The sequence below is a fragment of the Nipponia nippon genome, unplaced genomic scaffold, assembly GCF_047370975.1.
Source record: "Nipponia nippon isolate SJK-2023a ecotype South Korea unplaced genomic scaffold, ASM4737097v1 scaffold_4, whole genome shotgun sequence".
Taxonomy (NCBI): domain Eukaryota; kingdom Metazoa; phylum Chordata; class Aves; order Pelecaniformes; family Threskiornithidae; genus Nipponia; species Nipponia nippon.
Window position 1 is genome coordinate 39,910,539 of NW_028262358.1, and position 23,047 is coordinate 39,933,585.

Below are 23,047 nucleotides of genomic sequence, written 5' to 3' on the forward strand. Positions count from 1 at the left end.
TTCTGCCCAATTTACAGTGATTAACTCTTTACAAGAAATCATTCTGAAGCCTTGGAGTGAGATACTAAGCAGTAAAATGATTATATGCTTTAAGAAAAAAAAATAAAGCTGTTGCATAGTAGCATTTATTTATATAGCACATTTAATAATCCCTACAAAAAATGACAGGTTAGATTCAGCACATCGAGGTCAATCTATAAGGCTGAGCAGCATCAAAAACTTAGGAGTAGCTAGTAATTATGAATTTCCAAACAGAGCAATGATATTTGATTTCTGAGGAGTAAGACGATGGTGAATCTGATTTTAAAGTCATATTGAGCAAAAAAAATGATTTGACCGTGAATAGTTGTCCATATTGTCTAGATAAAATTATCCTAATTTAGTATTGCTAAAAAATACATGTTTAGTCTCCAGATCAGTATGACAGATTTCAGCCCACTGTTTCTTTTTCAGCAATTTGTAACAAAATAAAAATGTAGAAAACTATCTTTTCTTGTAGATAAATATTATCCTCTCTAATAAAAATATTTTTACCTCAGTGTGTGTTTTTTTTCCTTTTTAGATGTAAACAAATGTGCTTTTATGTCAGATTTTCCAGGGTGATTTACACCAAGTATCTATTTATAAATTTAAGCAAACTTGCTGTCATCAGAAAAGAAGTATCTCATAGGTGGCTTTTTGAAAATTAGGAGAAATAAACTAAGATAATCAACTATACAAACGTACCGATAAGAAATTTGCGATTGTTAGTGGCAGGGATTAACATATAGCAGGAATGCAACATAAATTCCCAGTCTGACTGATCTCAAAGACCACGACTTTCTGTGGGCCTACATTTCACACTCAACATTTGGCACCTGAACAGCCGATTGCCAGTCTAGCAGCTACTGCCCATGCAGATTTCATGCTGCCTCGGGTCCTGGGTCCTTCGTAGGAATTGCAGCAAAGAGAAGGCACATTCCAAGAACCACACCTTTAGTTTTTCAGGAGCAGCAACGACGACCAAAGGAGACATTAGTGAATAAATGTTATCTTAATAATTGATACTGTGGCTCTATGTAAATATTTATAGTTGATAAGATACTCGCTTTACTAAAGTGTTTCTGAGAAAGAGGAAGACCGAATGGTAAATTCTGGGAAAGGAAGTAATGCTCTGCAAGGTACTTTTAAACTTCTTCAAAAAAGATGCGCTAATCAAATACATAATAAATTTTGCTTTTCTTCCGAATTAAGGGGACGGAGAGCTTAGGCTGCAGCCTGCCAGTAAGAACAGTGCGGGAAAGAAACTTTGCAGTTCTGGGAGGAAACTCGGCAGATTTATGAATGGGATTATTGGTGTGGTTGCCTGCCACAGCAGGGAAAGGATTCACTGCCCCCGGAGGCAACTTTCCAGTCCTGTGCCAACTCATATGATCGTTTAGATCCTCTAAAAAGTCTCTCTGAAGCCCTGTAGCGGCACAGGGAAAAGGAGGACTGATGTTTCAGATGGTTGTAGAGGAAGGTGGGGAGTGAAAGGAAGGAAAACTTAAAAACCAAATAAGGGGTACATCCTAAAGAAACATTTTTTGTTTTGTTTCATTTTTTAAACGCAATTTTGATGAATGTCTTCATGTCCATTTTTAGAATAAATTCTGTACTGATGGAATACAAATACAGTGCAAATAATTTTATTTCAAGCAATCAGAAACGTCCACTTCCCCTTTGCAGTAACAAGTTCTGACACAAGTCAGTGTCAACTGCAAGTATGATAGATGCAGTTATGCAGAAAATGAACCTGTGAGTATTATTTAAACCACGAGCGACAGAGAGCATCTGCACTAAACTCGCGTATGTGCCCACAGACCCACAGCCACCTAGCCACAAGGCGAACCTCCGAGGGCGCCGTGCCTGTGAGCCTGTCCCCGCGGCAGGGGCTGCGGGGTGGCGCCCGGCGGGGGCTGGGGCTGGAGCTGGAGCTGGGGCTGGGGCTGGGGCTGGAGCTGGAGCCGGGGCTGGGGCTGGAGCTGGAGCCGGGGCTGGGGCTGGAGCTGGAGCCGGAGCCGGGGCTGGGGCTGGAGCTGGAGCCGGAGCCGGGGCTGGGGCTGGGGCTGGGGCTGCAGCAGCGCGCAGGCCCCGCGGCCCCGACCTGCGCCGCCCCCGGGGCGCCCCCGCCGCGCAAGCGGGGTGCCACGCTCGGCGCCCCGCGGCACCCTTGCCCTCCTGGCGCTCCTTTCTGCAGGGCTTGTGGCAGCAGGACGTGTCAGAGGGTCAGGGGCCGATGGACGGTGGGGTACGGTTTCTCTAGATGTTTGTTTACCCGCGGGGCTAACTCAGAAGTCTGCAGGTAATGTGACAATCTTGCGGCCGGTGCAGCCACTAAACACTTCAAGCAGGGATGAATTGCAGCTCCCTGCTGTGTAACCGGTAGTTTTGTTCCTGCAAGAGTTTGCGGAGCTGAGCGGACCGCTCCGCGCACCGAGGCGAGGCGAGGGAGCACGTAAAGGCACGAGTGCGAGAACAAAGGAAATAAAACTCGGGCGGTAACGCAGGGGTCTGGCGGGGAGAGGGGCTGCCGCCAGCCCCAGCGGGAAGCGGGGCAGCGGCAGGCGGGTCTCTGCTCCGCAGGGGCAGCTTCGGCCCCGCGTCCCCCTGCCCTGCCCCGCCCGGGGCCGGGCCCCCGCGGCTGCTCCCCGGCCGCAGGCGGGCTGTCTCCCGGCCGGGCGGGCACCGCCCGCCGGCACCGGCCTTAGCCTAAAGGAAAGGACCCAGGCGCGGCGCGGTGCAGCGGCCGGTGCCGGCGGGCGCCGCTGCCTGCATCCATCCTCCCGCTCCCACCCGCGGCCGGGCGGCGGGGCGGGGCGGGACGGGACGGGACACGCCGCCCCGCTGGGCTCGGCTCTCGGCCCTGGCTGCCGGGCGGGGGGGCGGCCCCCGCCGCCGGCCCCCCGCCTCCCCCCCTCCCTCCCTCACCTCAGCCGCCCCCCTCTGTCTGGCTCCCCCCGCTCTGTCTGGCGGCCCCCCCGTCCCCGCCGCGCTTCTCGCGAGAGCTGGGGATGCCGCTGCCGCCGCCGCCGCCGCCGCCGCCGCCGCGGAGGGGGAGACACTCGGGGGGAGCCAGTGACGTCGGGAGTTTTCCTGAAAGTCAATAACGAGCCCGGCGGAGGCGGCGGGAGGAGCCGAGAGCGGGGCCCGGGCGGCTCCGGGGTGAGTGCGCCGGGGGGAGCCGCCGCCGCCGCCCTCCTGACCCCGCGCATCGATGCTGCGGCCGCGCTGCCCGCCCGGGCGCCTCCCTGCGTAGCGGGGCGCGCAGCTCCATGTAGCCGCCGCCGCCGCCAGCGCCCTGGGGCCGGAGCCGCCTCCTCCCGCCCCCGCGGAGAGCACCGGCCGCCAGGGACCGCCGAGCCCGGCGGGGGGACAGGGGAGGAGGCAGCGGCGCCCTCCCTCCCCTTCTCCCCCCGGAGCCGCCGCCGCCCTCCGGCTCCGCAGCAGCGCCCGCGGCGCCGCCGCCGCCTCTGCAGGTACGGGGCGGGAGGGGCCGGGCGGCGGCGGCGGCGGGGCGCTTGGGCGGCGGCGCGCGAGGGGATGGGGGGGGGGCGGCGGCGCTGCGCGGCCGGGGGCGGCGGGGAGCGCGGGGCGGGGGCGCCCGTGGCCTAGCGCCGCCGACGGGGGGTTCGCCCTCCCGGCGGGCGGGGGGTGGGGGGGGCGTTTTGGCGGGGAGAGGTTATGTAACTGGGGGGGGGGCAGGGGCAGGGGCAGGGCAGGGCGCGCGCCCGGGGGCGCTGCCTGCGCGGGCGCGGGGCCGGCGGTTCCCACGCGGCGGCCCCTCCCCGCCGGGCGCGCGCGCCAACCACCCCCCCCCCCCGCCCTCCCGCCGCCGCCGCCCGCCGCGGCCGTGCGCGCGCGGTGGGCGCCCGTGGGGCGGGGTAGCGGCGCGGGGCAGGTTTCACCCGCGGGGAAGCTCTGAGTGCCCGGGTGCCGGCGCTGCCAGCAGCAGGGCGGCCGGCGGGCCGCGGGCGGCAGCGCCGCGCTCAAGTGATGCTGCTGCTGCTGCCGGCGGCGGCTCCGGCTGCAAGTAAACAAACCGGCCCCCCCGCCCTCCCGCACCGGCCATCATGGAGGCCGCGGCCCACATGCAAAAGTTGAGGCGCAGCCGGCTGCAGGGGCTACCGGCAGCTTTACCGCGGGGAGCCCGGGCCGGGCCGGGCCTGCGGCGGGGTCTGCCCGCAGGCCCCGGGGGGCGGGGGGGGTCCCGGCAGGTGCCGGTGCCGGGCGGGGAACACCCACGGCTCCGGCGCGGTGAGGCGGGGGCAGCACACGTGTCCGCCCGCACCCCACTTGCGGGGGGTGCAGCGGGGGTGCCTGCGTACGCAGGCATCCAGAAGCACCGCGCATACGTGATGCGGGTCTGTTTTGACAGGTCAGTACAGCGCCTCTGAGCAAAAAGTTACTGGATCACAGCGTTATATGTTGTAGTTTAAATGCAAATGGTCGTGATGTAACGAGCAGTAACAGGCTCATAGGCTGTTTGGTTGCTTTATGTGAGCTGTGCTTCTTAGTTTACTGTTGGATGGGAATGTAAGAGGCATGAAATAGCCAGTGCTGTTTTCTTCCACGATCTCCCATGATACGTTATTTAAAAGGTGTCTGTAAAAAAAAAAATAAAAAAATCTTATTTTCTTATGTCTGAAAAGGAATAAACAATTTAATCTCTTTTGACCTTTATTCTAAATTTTTTTCTTTAATGTAGTTATTAGCTGATGTCTACATCTTCTCATCGTTTTTATGAAAATGTGTCTCAGGCTTGATTCACTTAGTCTCTGTTTAAGAGTTTTGTTACAAAAATTATGATATACCTGATACCTGCATTGCCAGCTTTTTTCAGTACTGATGAAACTTCTCATCTCTTCTGCTAATGTTTGTTTAGGTTTCCCTAAAACTTTGCTAATAGGCAAACATGGTTCCCCACATTTTGTGTATAGAGGCCTTTATTTCTCAAGGCAAGAAGCATGCCAATAAGTACATGTAAACTTCTGACAAGTAACGTTTTAAGCACGATCTCTTGTTTCTGCCAGCTTCTGTGTAGGCCAGTTCTGGCTGTTCGGCACTGGAGTATGGAAAGAGTGTACATGAGATAGGGAAGGAAGCTTATTTTGGCTTTTAAAGTAAGTGTACTACTTAAGAAGATTCTGTTTGTAGGACTGTTTGGTTCTTTTTGACAGGAGCCTTTAAGCTGACCCCAATATCTTTAATTGGATTGGATTGCTAATTATAGTCCATGTGGACATATTTTGGTTGGATGCAACCAGTAAGTCAAGTTCAAATAAGGGCCAAAGAAAAACTGCAGAGATAAGAAAATGTCTCTGTTTCCTAGAAGGCTACACGTAATATTTGCATAACTCATTTTTTTCTCTAATGTACGTGTGTGGTGTGTGCGTATACACAGGTCATATTAACAAGACTGTTTTGTTTTAGACAGTTTGTTCTATGGTGTATCCCTACTTACTCCAACTAGGTTTGAACGAATTCAGTAGTCTGCTTAGTTTCATAAATAGGTTCATAGACAGCAGTATTTCAGTGTCTTATTCCCTCATTTGTTTTGCATTTTGGGGGAAGATGATGTGTTGTTAAGCAAAATGCTGCCATTCTACGGGAAGTCGATGAGAATTCAGACAGGTACTAGTTTTTATTTTGCCCCAGTTGAAGTAGATACAGTTTCAAGGACTGGATGGCATTAATTTGCACTAGAAAACGTTGACTTTTTGACATTATAACAAATCCTTTGTGAAAGGGAAAATAGTTTGGTGGGTTTTTTTTAAGCTTGCCCCAGAACACTTACTAGTGCTCTGCTATTGTTTGTGACCTGAGCTTCTGTTTGCAAGATGTTACCAGAAACCGTATCTTGACTTCCGACTACAGTTTGAACCAGCATGTGTTTGAAGTTTGTATAACAACTAAAAGATCCTCCAGACTACTTGGAATTTGTCTGGCACTGACTGATTGAGTGTTCTTTCACTTTCTGGGTGCACATTTTCCCAGTTTAAAGAGACCTATTGAATAATCATTTCTATACCCAAGAAGCATTATTTCCTAAATAACTTCGAAATACTCAATTGTTTTGGAAGGTATGATGCCATTACTACAGTGGTTCATGTTAAAATACATTTAAAATCTCTGTGCTATTCTTAGTATAAAGAAGGTACAGTTTCTTATAACTGTGTTTGGTTATATTTTGTGCTGTTAATGCAACAGGGGAGGTGGACTTGGTGACATGGTAGCCTAGCTTTCCTTCAGTTTTGCAACAGCACCAATATTCTTTGGCATCTTTTATGGCTTGGGCATACTACTAATTTTAATTGACACTGGAGAGTGGAAGGACATTGAAATGCACTGAGTGAAAACTTTGTTGTACCATACTTCCATTTTGATATGGATAATGCATAAATGAAATTATTTGCTTTAAAAGTAATGCACCATACTGTAGTATGTTTTGTAGGTATGTTAGTTGTCTACGTACCAAAAGCCCTCTGTTCTCTTTTTCCCAACTAATAAAACAAACATTCTATTCAAAATTTGCAGTACTCCCTTTGCAAACAACAGCAATAATTCAAAAAGAGGGGAATAGTTAAATGTGCGCACCCATGAGTTCATTTAACATTAAAATGTTGCTTTTATTTTCAGTGTTTGCATGAAATTTACAACCCATTTATTGTTTTAAGTAGTCTTCTATAAAAGATTGCCAACTTAAGTGCCCTTTAAAATTATTCTAGAATATTAGATTAATTTGTGTCATCTCAGGTTCTCATTCTGTTAGGATATGCCTAATAAGACTGTGGAGGGGGCAGGGGATACTTTCTAGCACAGCATGTACTGCAGGGAGTTTTGCATTGCTTGTGAGGAAAGGTGTGTTTTCAGTGAGAATCTTTCTTGTCAACCGGTACCTCTCCTCTTGGTTGTAGGGAAGAGACTCTCCCAGTATTGCGGGGTCTCCTTGGTAAATGTGTTGCACTAGTTACTCTTCTTTGCAACAAGTTGGTTTGATACAGAAAAGATTCTTTTCTAAAGATAAGTTACATAGCAAAGGGAAAAGCTGATTCAAAGTGTTTAAAAAACCAACCAACCAACCAACCAAACAAACTGCTAAAGCCAGAGAAACAAAAAACTACTGGCAAATAACAAAACATTGAATGTGAAAGTTGACTTTTTATGGTTTTACATAGTGTAAAAAGTAATCTTTAAAGTTTTGGTGTATATTTTCGTCTTGACTAATTGTATGAACAACATTCTGGACTACCTGTATGAAGAGAAGAATTTATAAATGAAGCTTATTTAGACAAATCACTAATATATACTAATAAAAAGATTGCAGAAAATACAAGGCTGTAGTTGTCGATTATTTGGCATTTTGTCCTTGTTCCATAGCTCTAGAGCAACGTTAAGTATGGGCATTCAGGTAGTTTTGATGCATGCCATGGATTTCAAACGGATTCTTTTTGTCTTTATTACTTTAAAAGTGTTGTTCAGGCGTAGTAGGAAGCTGTGGCAAAGTTAATACTTCTAAAAAAAAATCCCCCTGGGATTGAATATCATTAAATGTTGCTGTCAAGGAGAGTAAGCATTTTTAGCTTGTGTATATGAAGATGCTTACTTTTGGTCACTTTAAATGTTTCTCTGATTTTTGATACTATTTGTGTCAACACTTATAATGTGTAGATTAAATAATATATGTTGAGTCCATCTTGACCAATCCTCTTTTTCCATGTATTTCTATGTGAGTGTCTAGGTGTGAGTCATACTGATCAAAAATAGCATTAAGAACAAGTTGTTGCCCTGTGATATTTTTTTATTCTTTTTTCTCTGTAATATCTTGACTAAAGAACAGTAGTAATTTTTAAATTCCCTTAAGAATGCAACTGGGACCTCAGTATTTCACATGCATGTCTGAACGACTTGGCAGCATGGTTTGTCAGGCTTCCCTGCCTTGTCCTTGTGGTAAACTTACTTGAGTGCCTCCTATAGCAGGAGCAGAGATGAAGACCCTGCTTCAGCTTCGTGGAGATCAATGGAGGTCTTGCCACTACCTTTTTGTAGGTGTGGAATGGCAGTGCCCAACAGTCAAAACCTTGTTGTACAGCTGATTCAGCACCAGAGAATTAATACAGTATTTCTCAGTTGAGTCCCAGCAATCTAAAAATTTCTACCAACATACATAATTTTTTTCCCTAAGCATTTAGTGTGCTTCTCAAGATATGTGATCAGTGCAGCTTGCCTTGCGAGATTTTGTTAAAATTATTACATCTTTTTCTAAATGTATTGATAGACTTTGAGGCAGAGAGTTAAGGTTGTATGTATGAGTTTCATGTAATCTGGCTTTTCGTACAACATTTGCCAAAGACCTTCATCTCGTGAGCTCTGCATCTAGCCGTAAATGTGTGTAAGCCACAGCATACTTTTGAAAAACACACAATCTTTGTTTAAGGTTGTAGAGAACTCGTTCTGTCCTTAGGAAATTGTGATCTCAAGTTGGTGAGAATAATGCTTTTTGAAGGTGAACAAGAAGATCCAAAGGTTTTAGGTTAGAAACTGATTACGTTCTAGTCATATTGCAGTGTCAGAATTTGACAGTAGGTTCAGCATTCTTTGATTGCTTTGTGGGAAGGAATCACAAAGCTCATTCCTATTGTTGCAAGGCAATTCAGAATTTAATTTGTTCAATATCCAAATAATAACTAAATCCTACTATAAGAGTTTAAAAGAAAGCTACTTGGTAGACATGCCATTGAACTTTTTCCATCTTTTATATTAATAGTTTGAGAACACATTTTTATCTCAGTACTTTCCTTTTCTTGTTACTCATGGCACTTCACATATTTCTGTTTTTTATTATCTTCAACAGTGTGCTTGGTGTTTTATACACAGTACGATGTTGTGCTGCAGGAAGGTTACTATCATACAAATAATTAAATATATGAGTGTAATGAAACTTTATTTTGTATCTCCTGAAGATATCTTTTAAAATCCCTCATCTCAGAATGAATAGGAATTTCTAGGTTCTTTGAACTTTTGAAAATTAGATTACCTTTTTCAGAGTATTCTAGACACAGAAAGCCAATTTTAGTTTGTTTTAAAAATATGGAACTTGGGTTTAATTTTGCTTGGTTGTCTGAGTCATTACTAAACTATTTTTTTAAAGGGCAAAGGAACTTTGTCTTCAAAAGGCAAGAATTAGTATTCCTGCATTAATCCTCAGCAAGTTAAATAATAATAATAATAAAAATAAATAAATAATAAATAATAAAGTTATTACATGTATTTTAAAGTGTTGAGTGGAATAACATTATCATAGTTGTGATACTCAGCTCAGCTAATCCTTGATTTGACTTCCTTTAAGTCCCAAAACTCTCCCGAGTTCATTGCCTCTGACTTTTTTTTGATACGTAACTTTAGCCCTCCCTTCACCTTTTCTACTTTAAATGTGTTCTTTGGTTAAATTTTAGACCTATAATATGTTTTATCACTCTGCTGCTGTCTGGTTTTGAGTTATTGTTTTATGTGGTTGGGGGGGGGCAAAAAGGATTTAAAGTCTTTTTGTCAATAAACACAATGAAAAACAATGGGTTGTTAATGTTTCACGTGGGATTCTAAAGAAACAATTTAGTTACATTTAGAAACTTCCTTTATACCTTGGTAAACAAAGGCAAGGGTGGCTTTGTTCACCTTACTTTAATTATACCTTTGTCCCTTAAAATAACTTGCTTTGTCATTATAATAGGAAAAGAAATACTGAGCGATCGTTTCTTTCCTGTAAACTTATTCAGTTGCAGAATCTAAATAAAACATCTAACTTGTGTATTAATATTTCAGTGTGCCTGTAGTCTCCTAACTAGGCTTATCTGAGCATATATTAACGTGCAGCTTTTTCACATACTGAAAGTGAAAATAGAACACTGAAATACTAAGGCACAAAGCATACGCGTAAGTGTGCTTTAAAAAGAGCTATTTATCTTTCCCAAAGTATGCTGTTTTTCCTTACCACAAGGTGTAGGCAGTGCCATTTTCGTGTTATCCCCCTCATTATTCCAAGTCAAGGGTTATGAAAGAAAGTTGCTAGGAGTAGATTTTTCATACTGATATTCTTAAAGACTTTGAGGCTTTTAGTATGAAATATAGTTTAAAAAATATTTGCAGTGCCTATCATGGAGATATCTTGGATTTTTTTACATTTGTTTTAAAATTTGTAAAGTATGAACTTTTCTACTTAGAAAGTATTTAGAGGTATCTTTAAGTGTCTTAATTGCTTGTACATAAAGATTACCATTTTATAAATTTAGGACCTGTTGTCTTTGGATAGTCCTGTTTTTTTGATTTCTTTGTCTTCTCAAACCAGTTCATGTTTTGTTTTGTGTTTGTTTGGAGTGTTGTTTTTTGTTGTTTGTTTTTTTTTTTTCCTTTTAAATTGACTCTAGTAAGTTGAACAAATACTATCTGCCTGCAGGTTCCTTTTACTCAATCTAAGCAGTGATAGTATTTAAATCAGTCAGTCCTCCTGAGACTGTAAAAAGGGACATAATCCATTCTGCCGTGTTTGAAGTATAACCAAAATTCCAGAATAGGTAGTTTGTAAAAGCCTGTATAAATACTCTATACTTTTTAGATAAAGCACTCAACTGAGTGTGATTCTTCCATTAGCAATATAGGCTAATTTGATTTAGTAGGTTTGGTAGCAATCTCTGTTCTGCAACATAGTCTTTTGTGTAATTTTTGATGATGTGCAATATATCCTCTAATTGTTTGATCAGACTTTTAGATAACAACTTTGGTAGGGGAAGAGGATATGCATGCATTTTTAATCTAAATAAAACTTTGATCTCAGCTTCCAATCCTAAAGACAACTCTGTTTTTAGTTTAGAGCCTTATCTTTTGAATTCCTTGCTCTGTGATTGCAACCAGCACTGGAGACAGTTACAGCCTGTTTGGTTGTCTTGGAGGATTCAAACTCAGATTTGTGAAAACCTCTTAAGAGCTTGATCTGCTACAAAAAAAAGCCTCCAAAGCAGGGAAACGATCGTGTGTGTGTTGGAAGCCACTAGAGGATGACTGAGAGCTGCTGTTTTTGGTAGTGCGTGTTTTGTGTGTGCATGCGCAAAATTTTTTCAGTTACCTTTCCGAGAAATAAGGAGATAGAGATGATGAGATTTGGCTCTGCTTACGTTGAGGACTAAAGAATCTCAATGAGTCAGGACAATGAATCAGAAAGATTCACTTGCTGTTTTTTTCCCCAAAACATTTTATTAAACAAATGATTACTTGTAAAAAGGGAAAATGGTAGTTCCCTTCTATATTAAGAGAATAAGGTTGGATGAATCACTAAGTCGATAGTGCTACAAGAAGTTATAGGGATCGTTGCTGGAAGCGCTGAAACTGATCCTGTTGGTATTCTCTCTGGTAACTTGAGTTGGTAAATGTGAGAGTATCTGTTTTTTCTCAGCTCCAAAATTGTTGAAAGTAGGAGCCTGTGTTTATGAAAGTTCTTACAACAGAGACCTGAATCATACAATTTACACTGGATTTATGGGCACTGTCTTCTTTACTCAGCTGTCTCTTGTCACAGGGGAAATGGGAGGATGCCCAGATTCCAAGGGAGTGTTGTCTGTTCTTATGAATCTTGATGATTATTCACTTACACATACCGGTTGTTAAGTGTAGACCTGAACCACTGTTTTTAGTCCTTCTGCTTGGAAGGAATTTCTTTCCTTCTCCCCATCCAGCGGGTCTGTGGAGGTATCTGACTGCTGGGATGTGCATGAGAGCCTCCTTTGACTTAAAAATACAAGTTCCTACTGAATGGTCCATTGCTTATTTTAATGGTTGGTCTTATAGTTCCCATATGGTAGCATTGTGAAATGAGCTGGTTCTTCTCTATATTGCTGTTATTCTTAAAGTTCCAAGATGAAGACTGAAAAGGTGTTGGCTAGTTTTCACCACAGCTTGGGAAAACTGTGAGCCTCGGCAGAGGGATCTGTAACTCTGTTGCATGTGATAGTTTCTGCTTAATCTTTGTTCGGAAAGATGACTTTGCGAGCTCTACAGCTAGGAACTTAGAAGTGCAATACTAGCTCTTTAGAAGTGTGCTGCATTGTTTAATCTAACACTATAGAAGTGGCTTAATAGCTTTCCAAAGAAGAAAGGAAAAGTTTTACTATTTTTTACCAGATTAAAAAAAAAATACAGGCGTTTTCTTCACATGACTGCCAGTGATGGAGTAAATTTTTACACCTGCACCATAAAGCAAGCAGACAATAGGTTGTTGTATGTATTACGCATATACGTGACTATCTGATACTGTCTGCAGAATAGGCACAATATACTGTTCGAAAAGTATCTTCCAGGTTCTATTTGATAATGTGGGGGGAAAAAAAGCAATAGAACCTGTTCTCCAGTTGCTGGAACATATATAAAAACCAAGTCAAGTTTTTCCCTGTAGGAAGCAGCTGGAATGCAAAATATCTTCAACTTCAGTTCTTAGACATTTTTTCCCTATTTCTGTGGGTTCATCCTATAGCAATAAGGGAAACTGTAAAAATTACTATATACCAGCCGCTGAAACTTGAAGCGCATTGGGAGAGCAGGGTTGACTGCTAAAAGGTATTTCAGTTCTGTGCCAGCTGTGTGGAATAATAATTTCTGTAGCTTTTCTTGAAATTGTTGAACTATAGATGAAATGCTGTTTTCATGTGAGAGTTCTTGTTCTGCGTGTTTCAGGCAACTCGTTTATGTCTATAGACAATCCTTTATTACATCTTCAGGGAAGAAGGTTTCTGTATGACTATTTTTCACAGAAGAATAATTCTCAAAATTAGAAGTAGCAATTCTCGAAAGACTGCTCTTTTAGAGCTTTGCTGAGTGACTTTCAGAGTAAAGGAATACAGCCTTTAGAAAGCCTCAAAGGAATGTAATAAGGGATAATACTACAGATGCTTATAAATGGCTTCTTGAACGTGTAGTGTGAATGTATAGCCTTTATTTTCATTAGTATTTTAATGTTTTGATTTATCTCTTCCAGCTTCCTATGTAATTCAGCTTGACTTTTAATTACCCATTAAGGGAGTGATCAATGCAACCATACAACTGCTGATAATTTTACATAAGTTGTTCCTGGTAATACTATGAAGCTAAGCTGGAAATAATTCAGTTGGTTTTGTCACCATATTTATCAGATTTTTGTATTTTGGGTGTTCTGTTCAAAATTCAGTAAAGTAGTACATGCGATGAGTGGGATGCAATCCTACAGACTTGAGGTTGTTGGGACACTGGCTGACATGAAAATCGGTCATAGATCAGATTTTAGTTGAGTAATACTAACTTAATTGTAATCAATGGATAAGTAGGGAGCTTTAAGCATAGATTTGTTTTTTTAAAACTGGGTGTCTACTGAAATCATGGACTTAATAATCAGTATGTGGGCAGCCAAGATTATTGCTACTTAGTACGGAAGTTCATTTATAGCTTAGTCTCTACCAATAAACGTAAGTTATTGCACTTTTCGTAAGCATACACCAAAATTGGAAAGTACATCAAATTTGCCAAAAGGGTAAAACATATTGCAGCATATGCCAGCCCAAGCTAAGTACTGTGTGTTACATTGCTTCTTTTGTCTTTATAGTTGAAAAAAAAAAAGTCGCCTGTGGTCACTTCTTAAAAAATGCAATGAAAGTCTTGTAGGAAAATTGAACTTAAGTCGGGTATTTGGATACTAATGTGCTTACACCTCCTTCGCAGAACAGCTGCTTTTAGGTCACAGTTGTTTGACACTCACCTCTGGCTTTGTAAAGATTTGTGTGTTTGTAACAAGAGCTGATACCGTGCTGCAGTGATCCAGAACGGCAAAACTGCAGCCTGCTTCCAGGCGCGTGTCTTAATCTGTCAGGATCTCTTTCCACGCACAGCTGATAGACTTGCCTATCTCTAGTTAGAAGCACGCAAACAAAAGTTCTGATAATGTGTGACCCAGAAAACAACTCTGACGCTAGTAAGGTGAAGAAGGTGAAGGATGTGGAAACGCATGTTATTTCTGCATGGTTATTTCTGCCATGTTGACTTACATAATACAAAGTGTAAACAGCTAAAGCTAGTGAGATCAATTAACGGTAACGAAGCAGTCTCATGTCCTTCCAAAGCCTTGTACATAGCATTTTCTTCTAACTGTTATGAAAGCTTAAACAATATTTAAGTCTTAAGGCAGGGTGCGGTTGCATAAACACAGGTGTCCGGTGTCCATTTAGACACAGCAGAGTATGATGCCAATGCAAAAGGCTGTGCATCACCTGCGTGGGCCTTACTGTCGTATCTGCCAGTGCTGTGGAGGTGTTTTAGAGGCACTGTATTCAATATTACTTAAACTTCGCAGTATTAATGAATTTAGCATTGTGGTTTTTACTGTTATGCAGCTGAAATACTGCATGTTTTTGAAAAATAGTTCAGTGAAAGAAAAACTGTAAAATGGGAAGACTTCAGTGTTTCTAGAAAATCAGGTTGTACTGCATTTTTTGTTGCATACCACTTGAAAAAAATACTCATACCAAGTTTTATTTTGCACAGCACAGCGCCCATACAGAAGTAGCCTTCCGTCTAGCTGCTGTGTGGTGCAAATACACATTTTTTAAATGATAAATAAGAAAACACCTGTATTTGTATAATGGTTCAGTTTTTAGCCTGTACTTGGTTGGATTAAAACAGCTTATTTCCCAGTCCTTTCTCCATTCATTCGTTGCACAGATTGCTTCTCGCACAGTCATATTTGTTTCTATCACATGTTTACATTTGTTGGTCAATCTACTAAATGGATGTGTACGTGCTGCATTTGATAGTACTAAACTGGCGTGCGGGTTCCTGTGCCGTGCTAGCGCTGTGTGCATGCGTGCTCCCATGTGTACAGCCATAGAAGGGTGTTCCTCCATCATCAGAGAAATCCCTTTTCTTGACTCCCTATCCTTTTCCAGATGAGTATTATTTAAATGCTCCTCTTTATTTTGAAGGATGGAGGGCAAAGGCAGTCTGCTGGCAAAAGGAACCCTCTCCTGCCCTCTGGCTTCTCTTACTACTTGATTGTAGTGCTATTTATCTCTCCTTCACAGCTGTTAGGTACTCTGGGAGTGAGGTGGTCAGAAGAGAGGGTTGTGGCTTCTGAGAGTGGCATGTCCTGTCCCAGGGCTAACTTCCCTTCTGTCCCCTGCAAGCCGAGCTTAACTTCCCTTCTGTCCCCTGCAAGCCGAGCTTTGTAGGGAAAAGAGCACTCTTGTCACTGCCTGGCTTAAAGCCTTGAGAGAATGTGCGCTCCTTCTTTTCATAAACTAAACATTGGCTTTTTTGGTTATTTTCTACCCTAAGAAGTTGTTTTTCTGTCCCTGTACTTGCAGATGATGCTGTTTTTTAAAAACTTCTGTAAGTTAAGGATTTGTATTGGCTGTAAGAAAGTTATAGTGGAAGTAGGAAGAATGTTATATTTCTGTAGCCTTTACTATTTTTTTTTAATTCAAACATTAAAAAATTAATTGCATGGCTGGTAAACTGGTGTCTACAGATTTTAACAGTTATGAGAATAACCGTATCCATAATACTTAAGGCTTTGTTTTTAAGTTCCTTTACAGAACCTGTCCTTCCATTTTCTTGCACTCTTGATATGATTAATGTAGCCATAATAGAGGAACCACTTGTCCATTTCATGGATTCTGACAAATGTGGGAATGGTTAAAGCTCCTGTGAGTTCATAGTTGGACCTGTGAAGCAGTACTGGCACCCTTTCATTTAACAGCATCCTGTGCATTAGTAAAAGAGAATTTTATTGTGTGCATTTTATACAAGTGCCGTACGACTTAAAATTTAACATATTCTGCTTCTTTTAAGTATTACAGTGTTCATGGAAAATGTGCTGTAAGACTAGAAACATTATTCTGTTATATGGTTAATTAAAAGAAAGGCAGATTTTTAATATGAGCTCAGTCAGTGGAAGACATCAACAAAGACTTTTTTGTTGGCTGTCAAGTGAGAAAAACAGAAAAGACTTAAATTCTTTTTCTGATATTTCCTTCCAGGCTGACTCATCATTAGAAACTGGGAAGAGCTGCAGAAGAGAAGCCAAACAGACAAGCTGGTAACTCAAAGAAATACTCTTTTGAGTTGGGGGTTCAGAGTGGAGCCATCATGAGCGATGTTACCATTGTGAAGGAAGGCTGGGTTCAGAAGAGGGGTAAGTTCTACCTTTTAATGGAAAGTTCTTCTATTGTATCGTATGCTGTGCGCAGTGGCATTACATGGTTACACATATGAGCATTCTTGATTTATTTTCTGGTCTGCAGCGAGCTAATCTGACCATATGGAATTAATGGCCATTAAGGCCTTGGTCTTGTTAATACTTAACCCTCAGCACTGCCCCTGTTTATAGTGAAGAGGAAGTTGGACTCAGTAATTCCCACTTAACCTTGCTGTTGCAGCTGCTGTCACCCATGTATCAGACTAAGTAGGCTGTTGTGGCAGCTGGAAAAGGTAGTAATAGAGGTGCACAGTCGAAGGTTGCCTGGAAGCTGTTGCGAATGCGATACTTTGTGTGAAACTTCCTAGATGCCAGAATCATTCACTGTGGCTCAGCTTGTATTACAAATGCAAGCAGTCCCTATAAAATCAACATAATATTTGCATAAAGCTCAGCATACACCTAATTACTTTGCAGACCTGGAAGCCATATGATTAAAGAATATGTTCCTAATTATAAGCGAGTTTGAAGTATGATTTTTCTGTTACATTTGAATTCCTGTAAATTCCTGAGATGTCACTTTATAATGTGTCACCATGTGATTTACAAATTTGGGAAGGTTGCTGCATGCTAAGCTTTTAATGGGAAACCTCTAGAAATATCTGGCATTTGTATGATGTGATGAACCTCGGATGAAATCTTCCATGCTTCATGCTGCTCTGATTTGGGTTGTGGTTACACACATGATTATTTCCAAAAGAATATCATCTGTCTTGCAGAGAGAAGGTGATCTGGATTATAGGGTGATTTACGCCATGAGCTTCTGTGATTCTAGCCCAGAAAGATTTAGACTGGAATAGTGGGAACAAAATTACCCTTTAATTTACAAAGAAATGCTTTGTTTCAATAGCACTGTGTGAAGACAAAGATCATTATTAGCTTTGTTATTGCAGATTGACATTAAATGTCAAAGAAGGCAAGAGAATGAGAGAAAAAGTTTATTATTCTGTTATTATTCCTGCATAAATTGTATTTCAGGATGCATTCTGGGTATTGTAGATGAAAATGGACTAAACTATGTGAAGCTTAGGGCCTGCTTCCTATTTTGAAATATATACTTATATTTATAACAAATCAAATTTTACATGACAGGAACTATTTAAAATTTTAAATTATTTTTCCTTCCCATCTTGTTGTTTACTCAGTTTGGGTATCTGATTTCCTTTTTTGATTATTTCATACAAATTTCTTTCAAATGTATTAGAAAATGATTAGGATGATCCAAATAATTTTCTTTTACATGACATCTGTTCCTTCATGTAGTGTCACTCATTACACCCTGATATCAACTCTGAGTGCTGAGTCCAGAAAAGGACAATGTACAATGAAACTCTGTCTTACTGAATATTTGAAATTCTGAAATGTAAAATAAAGGTTTTCCTCGTCATGCTGTTTTACTATTAATTGAAGAAAAGCCTACTGAGTTGACATTTTGATGTCAGTTTTGTTAGTAATTATTTTCTTTTCTAAGTAAAGACATTTCGTGACAAGCATTTTTCCTTATTTTAATTAACTTTGAGTGAATGTATGGTTAGTTTTTTTCCTTCTTGCTATAGGTTACTGTGTAGGTTTAAGTGTTGGGTTTTTTCTTTTTTTTAATTAGATCTGATATTGTCCTTAATTTTCTGTGCCTGGCTTATTCTGGTTGTTGTTGGATTAAAGTGTTTGTTTCTGAAAACAAAAGGAAAAGTGCAGTGGTGTTTTCCAATGTCAAGAATTTGCAAGCATTTAATTCAATGGTTATACATTTCAGGTAATTACAACTTCTACGCTGACCTTGCTCTGGAGCAAGAGAATTGAAGTTGTTGAACACTTTTTTTTTTATTGTTGCTGAGAAAAAGTATCCAACCTTAATCTAAATTCTGAGAGTTGGAATATGCTCAGTAGACACTTCTTATTTTGGCAGCTAAATATTCTCTCTCTGTACTAAGAAGCACTGTGGGATTGGGTAAAGCTGCCCTGCTTCCGCAAGCTATCGTGCTGTTACGGTTTTAAAGTGAATTCTCTGATCATCCCCACTTGACACCCATTGGCTCAGTTCACAGGGTGGTTTTGGTAGGTACAGACCAGGTTCCTCCTGGAGGAAGCTGAGTGTGGGATCTCTTCTCCAGGCGGACACCGAGTGAACTCCAGCCCCAGCGATCAGTCCTTTGGACAGCCCTGAACTACCTGTGTGGTGCAACGTGCGATCTGAGGCTCCAGACTGAATTTAATTTGAAATAAAACTTGTAAACCCTGCGTGCTGGAAACGTAGGGGCCTGGGCACCAGCTGCTTCAGTTGACTGATCTGCTTCTAATATGCCAAACGACTTGATCATGTGGTTATAGCCTAGGACCTTTTAAAATTGTTCCCTTCAGCAGTCAGGAAGGTTTGTGATAGAAGAAGAAGAACAAAACAGTCTCTCTCTGCGATTCACAGCCCAGTCAAGGAGTATGAGGGTGACTTGAAAGTAGTGGGATAAAGAACAGTTTTGAGGGGCCAGCTAATGAGATAACCCGCCTTTGTAAAGGCCTAAATGAACTGGATGTAGGAATGAGAGGGGAGGACTAAAAGTTGAGCTGGGGATCTCTCTCTGAGTTAAGACTCTGATAGAGAGAGGCTGGGGAAGACAGGGCCTGTTAGGGCACAGTGTTACAATTCTTAATGGCTGTGAAACGCACCGAGAAAATGTTTGCTTTATTACCCTTAGTGCTGTATCCATGTCAGTAATAGAGGGCTGAGGGCTATATGTTTGTGAAGCTTTTAACCCTGCTGTTGAGCACTGAAGAGTTGATGTGATGCTATGCAATTGGCTTCAATGTTCTGTTTTTCTGTGTGTGCTTAAATGATAAACCCATTAAAGTATTACTATTTTAAAATCAGCCAGCGCTCAAAGTTAAGAAATGCCAGAATCAAGTTTATTTAATTAGGGATGATCATCGTTAGGCTTTGAGTAGTCTTTAGGAGAAGAAGTTTCAGTGTGGTGAGAGTAGATGATACTGAGGAAGAGTAAGCTGTTACATGTGAATGGTCAGACAGGCAGGGATGACAGGCTGGAGGTGAGAACTTTGGATAATAGAAGACACAAAATCCAAGAGGAAGGAAAGCCTGAGAAGCTCAGTGAACCTCAGGTGCAGTCAGGTCCCATCTCACAGGTGAAAGGAGACCCTGAAGCACAGCGGTTGAGCCTGCCTGAGCAAGTAATGCCATACAGTGAGAGCAGATTCAGAGAATGAAATAACTGGTGATGAGGACCTGATACCTATCTACGCTCAGTGCATTTGCAAAGTGAAGTGGCTGTCACTTTGAGCTGGCTCCTGTCTGCTCCTGTGCCCCTTTTGCAGTGGTAGTGCTCCTGCGGTACATCTTGTGGTTTTTAGTCTCATCAGAAAGGAACCAGCTTTGTGCACTCCGGGACCGCTTCATGCAGCGAACAAAAATGCATTAACTAGGGTTATAGGAAGATTTGTTGCAAAAGTGCTCTTCTTATCTGAACTAAAGTACTGATGTAGATGTACCCTTTGAGACATCAGAACTTGTACAAGAGGAGAGCCAGCGGAGCAGTCTTCTTTGAGCGGAGTCTCTGCTCAGGCAAGAGAAGAGTGGGAATGTATTTTATACGGGCGGTCTTATGGTTGTCTGTGACTTACTGTCTCAGATCTAGTGATAAGAACCAACCATCTCACAGCCTTGTGTCCCTGCGCTGCTGCAAAGATATTCTTGCAATTCACTGACTCAGTGTATTTTGTTTCAGAGAGGGTAATAATTTTTCTTCTTTCTGTTTTTTGTTTCAGAGAGGGTAATAATTTTTCTTCTTTCTGTTCTCCAGTTATTCCTGTAGCCAGATTAGGAGAGAGATGTGTTGTCTTCCGTTATGAGTTTCCTTTTTAGATGACACCAACATTTTTCCCTCTAATGCATACAGATGAAAGGCAAGTGATCTTGACTAAAATACAATGATCCGAACCTTGCTGTTGATATGCAGAAGTTAAAACACGTATTTGACGTTTATGTATTTAGTGTAAGGACTCTGCAGTAATTGCTGAAATGACTTTTACATTTTGGATTTGCTTATAAGCACTATGTTTTGCAGAGTGGTTTTTTTTTTTTAAATTATTGTAAGAGTTAGTATTTTTAATTTTACTTAATGTGTTTTTACTGTATTTACTAAATTACATTTAATGTTTTACAGAGGGGGAGATATGTTTTTAATTTATCACTTTGGAAACAGCTGTTTTTTCAAATGGATGAACGTGCTTAGTATGATTAGAGCTATATCATTGCAAAAGTGGGTTTTATGCATATAATTCAGGTGGTATTTTTTTCTTTAGAGCTAAAGTTTCCTGAGTTGTAGAGTTGACCTTGTCTGTGGTCTATAATAGTCACAACAATTAGATTTAAGAATCATTAATAACTATGCTTAATTGCAACCTAATTTCTTTATATATAACCCGTGCACAAGATTTCAATTAGTTTAAACATATGAAAAGGTTTAAGAGTCTTTGTTAGCATGTTATTAAAAGATCATTTGGGACAAAGGAAAAATTGACACAGATGCTAACTTTTTAAAGGACCCAGTTTTAAATTTAACATGTCAACTAACTTTTTCTTTAATTGAAAGTGTAAGTCTTTTTTTTTTTTTATCTGGGGAGAATATACCTAATGTGTATTGCATAACAAGATGGCTAAATTATTATATAAAGACAAAGCAAAATGTTGTCAGTTTAAGTCAGTGCTTCTGTTGTCATACTTCAATTACTGTACCTCTGTTCGGGCTTCTGTGTTCAAGCCTGTTATATTATCTAATGCTGTTTGTCATGGCAATCCTTGCATGGTTTACATGATATATTTTTACCCAAATTATACTGAATAGATAATGTATCTGACTTGCTTATGCGGGTGACTTTAGTATGTTCTCACAATTTTTGATATCCTCATTTTATCTCACAATGCTCACCTGAAGTACAGAAGTACTAGTATGCCAATAGAGAGGGAACTGAAGTATAAAATTGCAGTAGCTTAACCGTGATAACTTCAGAAGCTTGCTGTAATGAGATGGTGGTAAAAAACAGATGTCATGAAGCTTTCCTGTAATGAGATTGTCCTGTAAACAGTGTATTACTGAAATACTGTAATACCATTTTTCACTCAGTGTTTTTCTTTTTCTTTTTTTTTTTAAACACAGGCTTTCATAACTTCTTAGTATTCAGAACTGAATTACCTGAAGTAGTAGTAGTATTGCTAAATTCCTAGAGTTTATAGAATAAGATGTGTTTGGTTTACTGTGATGAGATTCACTCAACTGCTGATCTGTTTTCATTTTTGCAATTCAGGACATGATGCAGGTATCATGGGATTTTAAGAAATAACTGTGTGGAAAATATTTATTATTGTTATATCTACTATCAAGAAGAATAAATAGTGTAGTGGAATAAATCTGTTGTTTCAAATAGGAATACAGTTGTTGTTTAAAGTACAAATTATTTACAGTCCTAGGGTAACATGTCTTCCCCTCACCCCTTTTCCCCCCCGCTGCAAATCCAGAAAAAGAACTAAGTAATTTAGTTTAATGGACATTGGGTTTTACAGTTGAACCAAGACCAAACAGATGTTAATTTTGGAAATACGCACTGTAGATTGAGTTCATGTGGTATGTTTGGGTTGTTTTTTTTTTTTTTTTTTGGGTGGGGGCAGGAATGCCTTGATTGAAAAATTAATCTCAGAAGTTATGATACTAATTGAGTGTTATTCACAACCTGTCAGAAATCTTGTTTGCAGATTGTCTGAATTACTTGAGTAGTTTAACACACCTCTAACAAAGACAAATTTAAATAGACTATCTTGAACATCTGCTACACAAAGTAGAAGAAATTTAAACTATTTTTTTCTAATTGTCTTAGCGAATAGTAGTTTAAGGTAAAGTCTTCATTGATCAATCACTTGAAGCTAAATAAGCCTCTCTTATTGTAATCTTTCTACTCTAATTCTAATTAATAGAAAATGTGAATTACTGTAAAGTTCCAATAAAATATATGTGTGTGTAAAAGAGGCAGCTCCATGATGACCAAAGAGAGAAAAAATGACAGTGCAAGCTCTCTTACATAAATGTTTATACATCAGTATATCTAAACTAGATTTTTTTTTTTTTAAAGTTCTCAAATACTTTGAGATTTCTATATCATGCACTCAGTGTACAAATGGATTTAGGTAAATCTGTAAAGTTGCTTGCAGTCAGGGAAACTTCACACACTGTGTGTTTTTTGTTTTTTTTTTTTTTTTTTTTTTTTTTTCCTTTCCTTCCACATACGTTCTGAGCAGAGATCTGTGTATTTAGAGGCTCTTTTCCTGCAGCTACCGCACTGGGAGAGGAGAAGGGCCCTCTGTGCCCTTCCTCTGTCCTGTTCACTTTGTAGTTGAGTACCAAGCTCTTCTTTCTGGAATAACTGTAACCTTTATAACCTTACTTGTCCCTAAAGAAGGTCAGAACCACGTGAAAATCGTAAACTTGATGTAACTAGGATGAGTGTGGGGTGTTCTCTTTACTAGGTAACTGTTTATTCCGGGTACTTTTTAGGTACTAAATAGGTGAGTGTTACTTTTGCAGCTTTCTACCTTGGATTTTTACCAGTTTCTGCTGGTAAAGGCAGTTTGCTATAGTAATTGAAGCCTGAAGCACAAGGTATTTTAAACAGTCTCAAGATTTCTTTCTGCAATATCGTTGCTGAATGCCAGTTTAGATAATTGTACATGGTTGATTCATTTTTTAAATTTTTTCAATTTTT

General features: G+C 41.2%; 1 protein-coding gene across 3 annotated transcripts in view; it reads left to right on the forward strand.

The window, feature by feature from the left end:
• Positions 1-3,043: 3,043 nt before the first annotated feature.
• Positions 3,044-23,047, forward strand: part of AKT3 (AKT serine/threonine kinase 3) — a 155,031-nt gene continuing 135,027 nt past the window's right edge. Inside the window, exons 1-2 of one of the 3 annotated variants that reach the window (XM_087774506.1) lie at positions 3,044-3,497; positions 16,068-16,222. In XM_087774506.1, the coding sequence (XP_087630632.1) occupies positions 16,177-16,222 (46 nt within the window). In that variant the 5' untranslated portion in view covers positions 3,044-3,497; positions 16,068-16,176. Of the gene's footprint in view, positions 3,498-16,067; positions 16,223-23,047 lie in introns of those variants that run through there. The other 2 variants (XM_087774507.1, XM_087774508.1) reach the window with 2 other exon arrangements.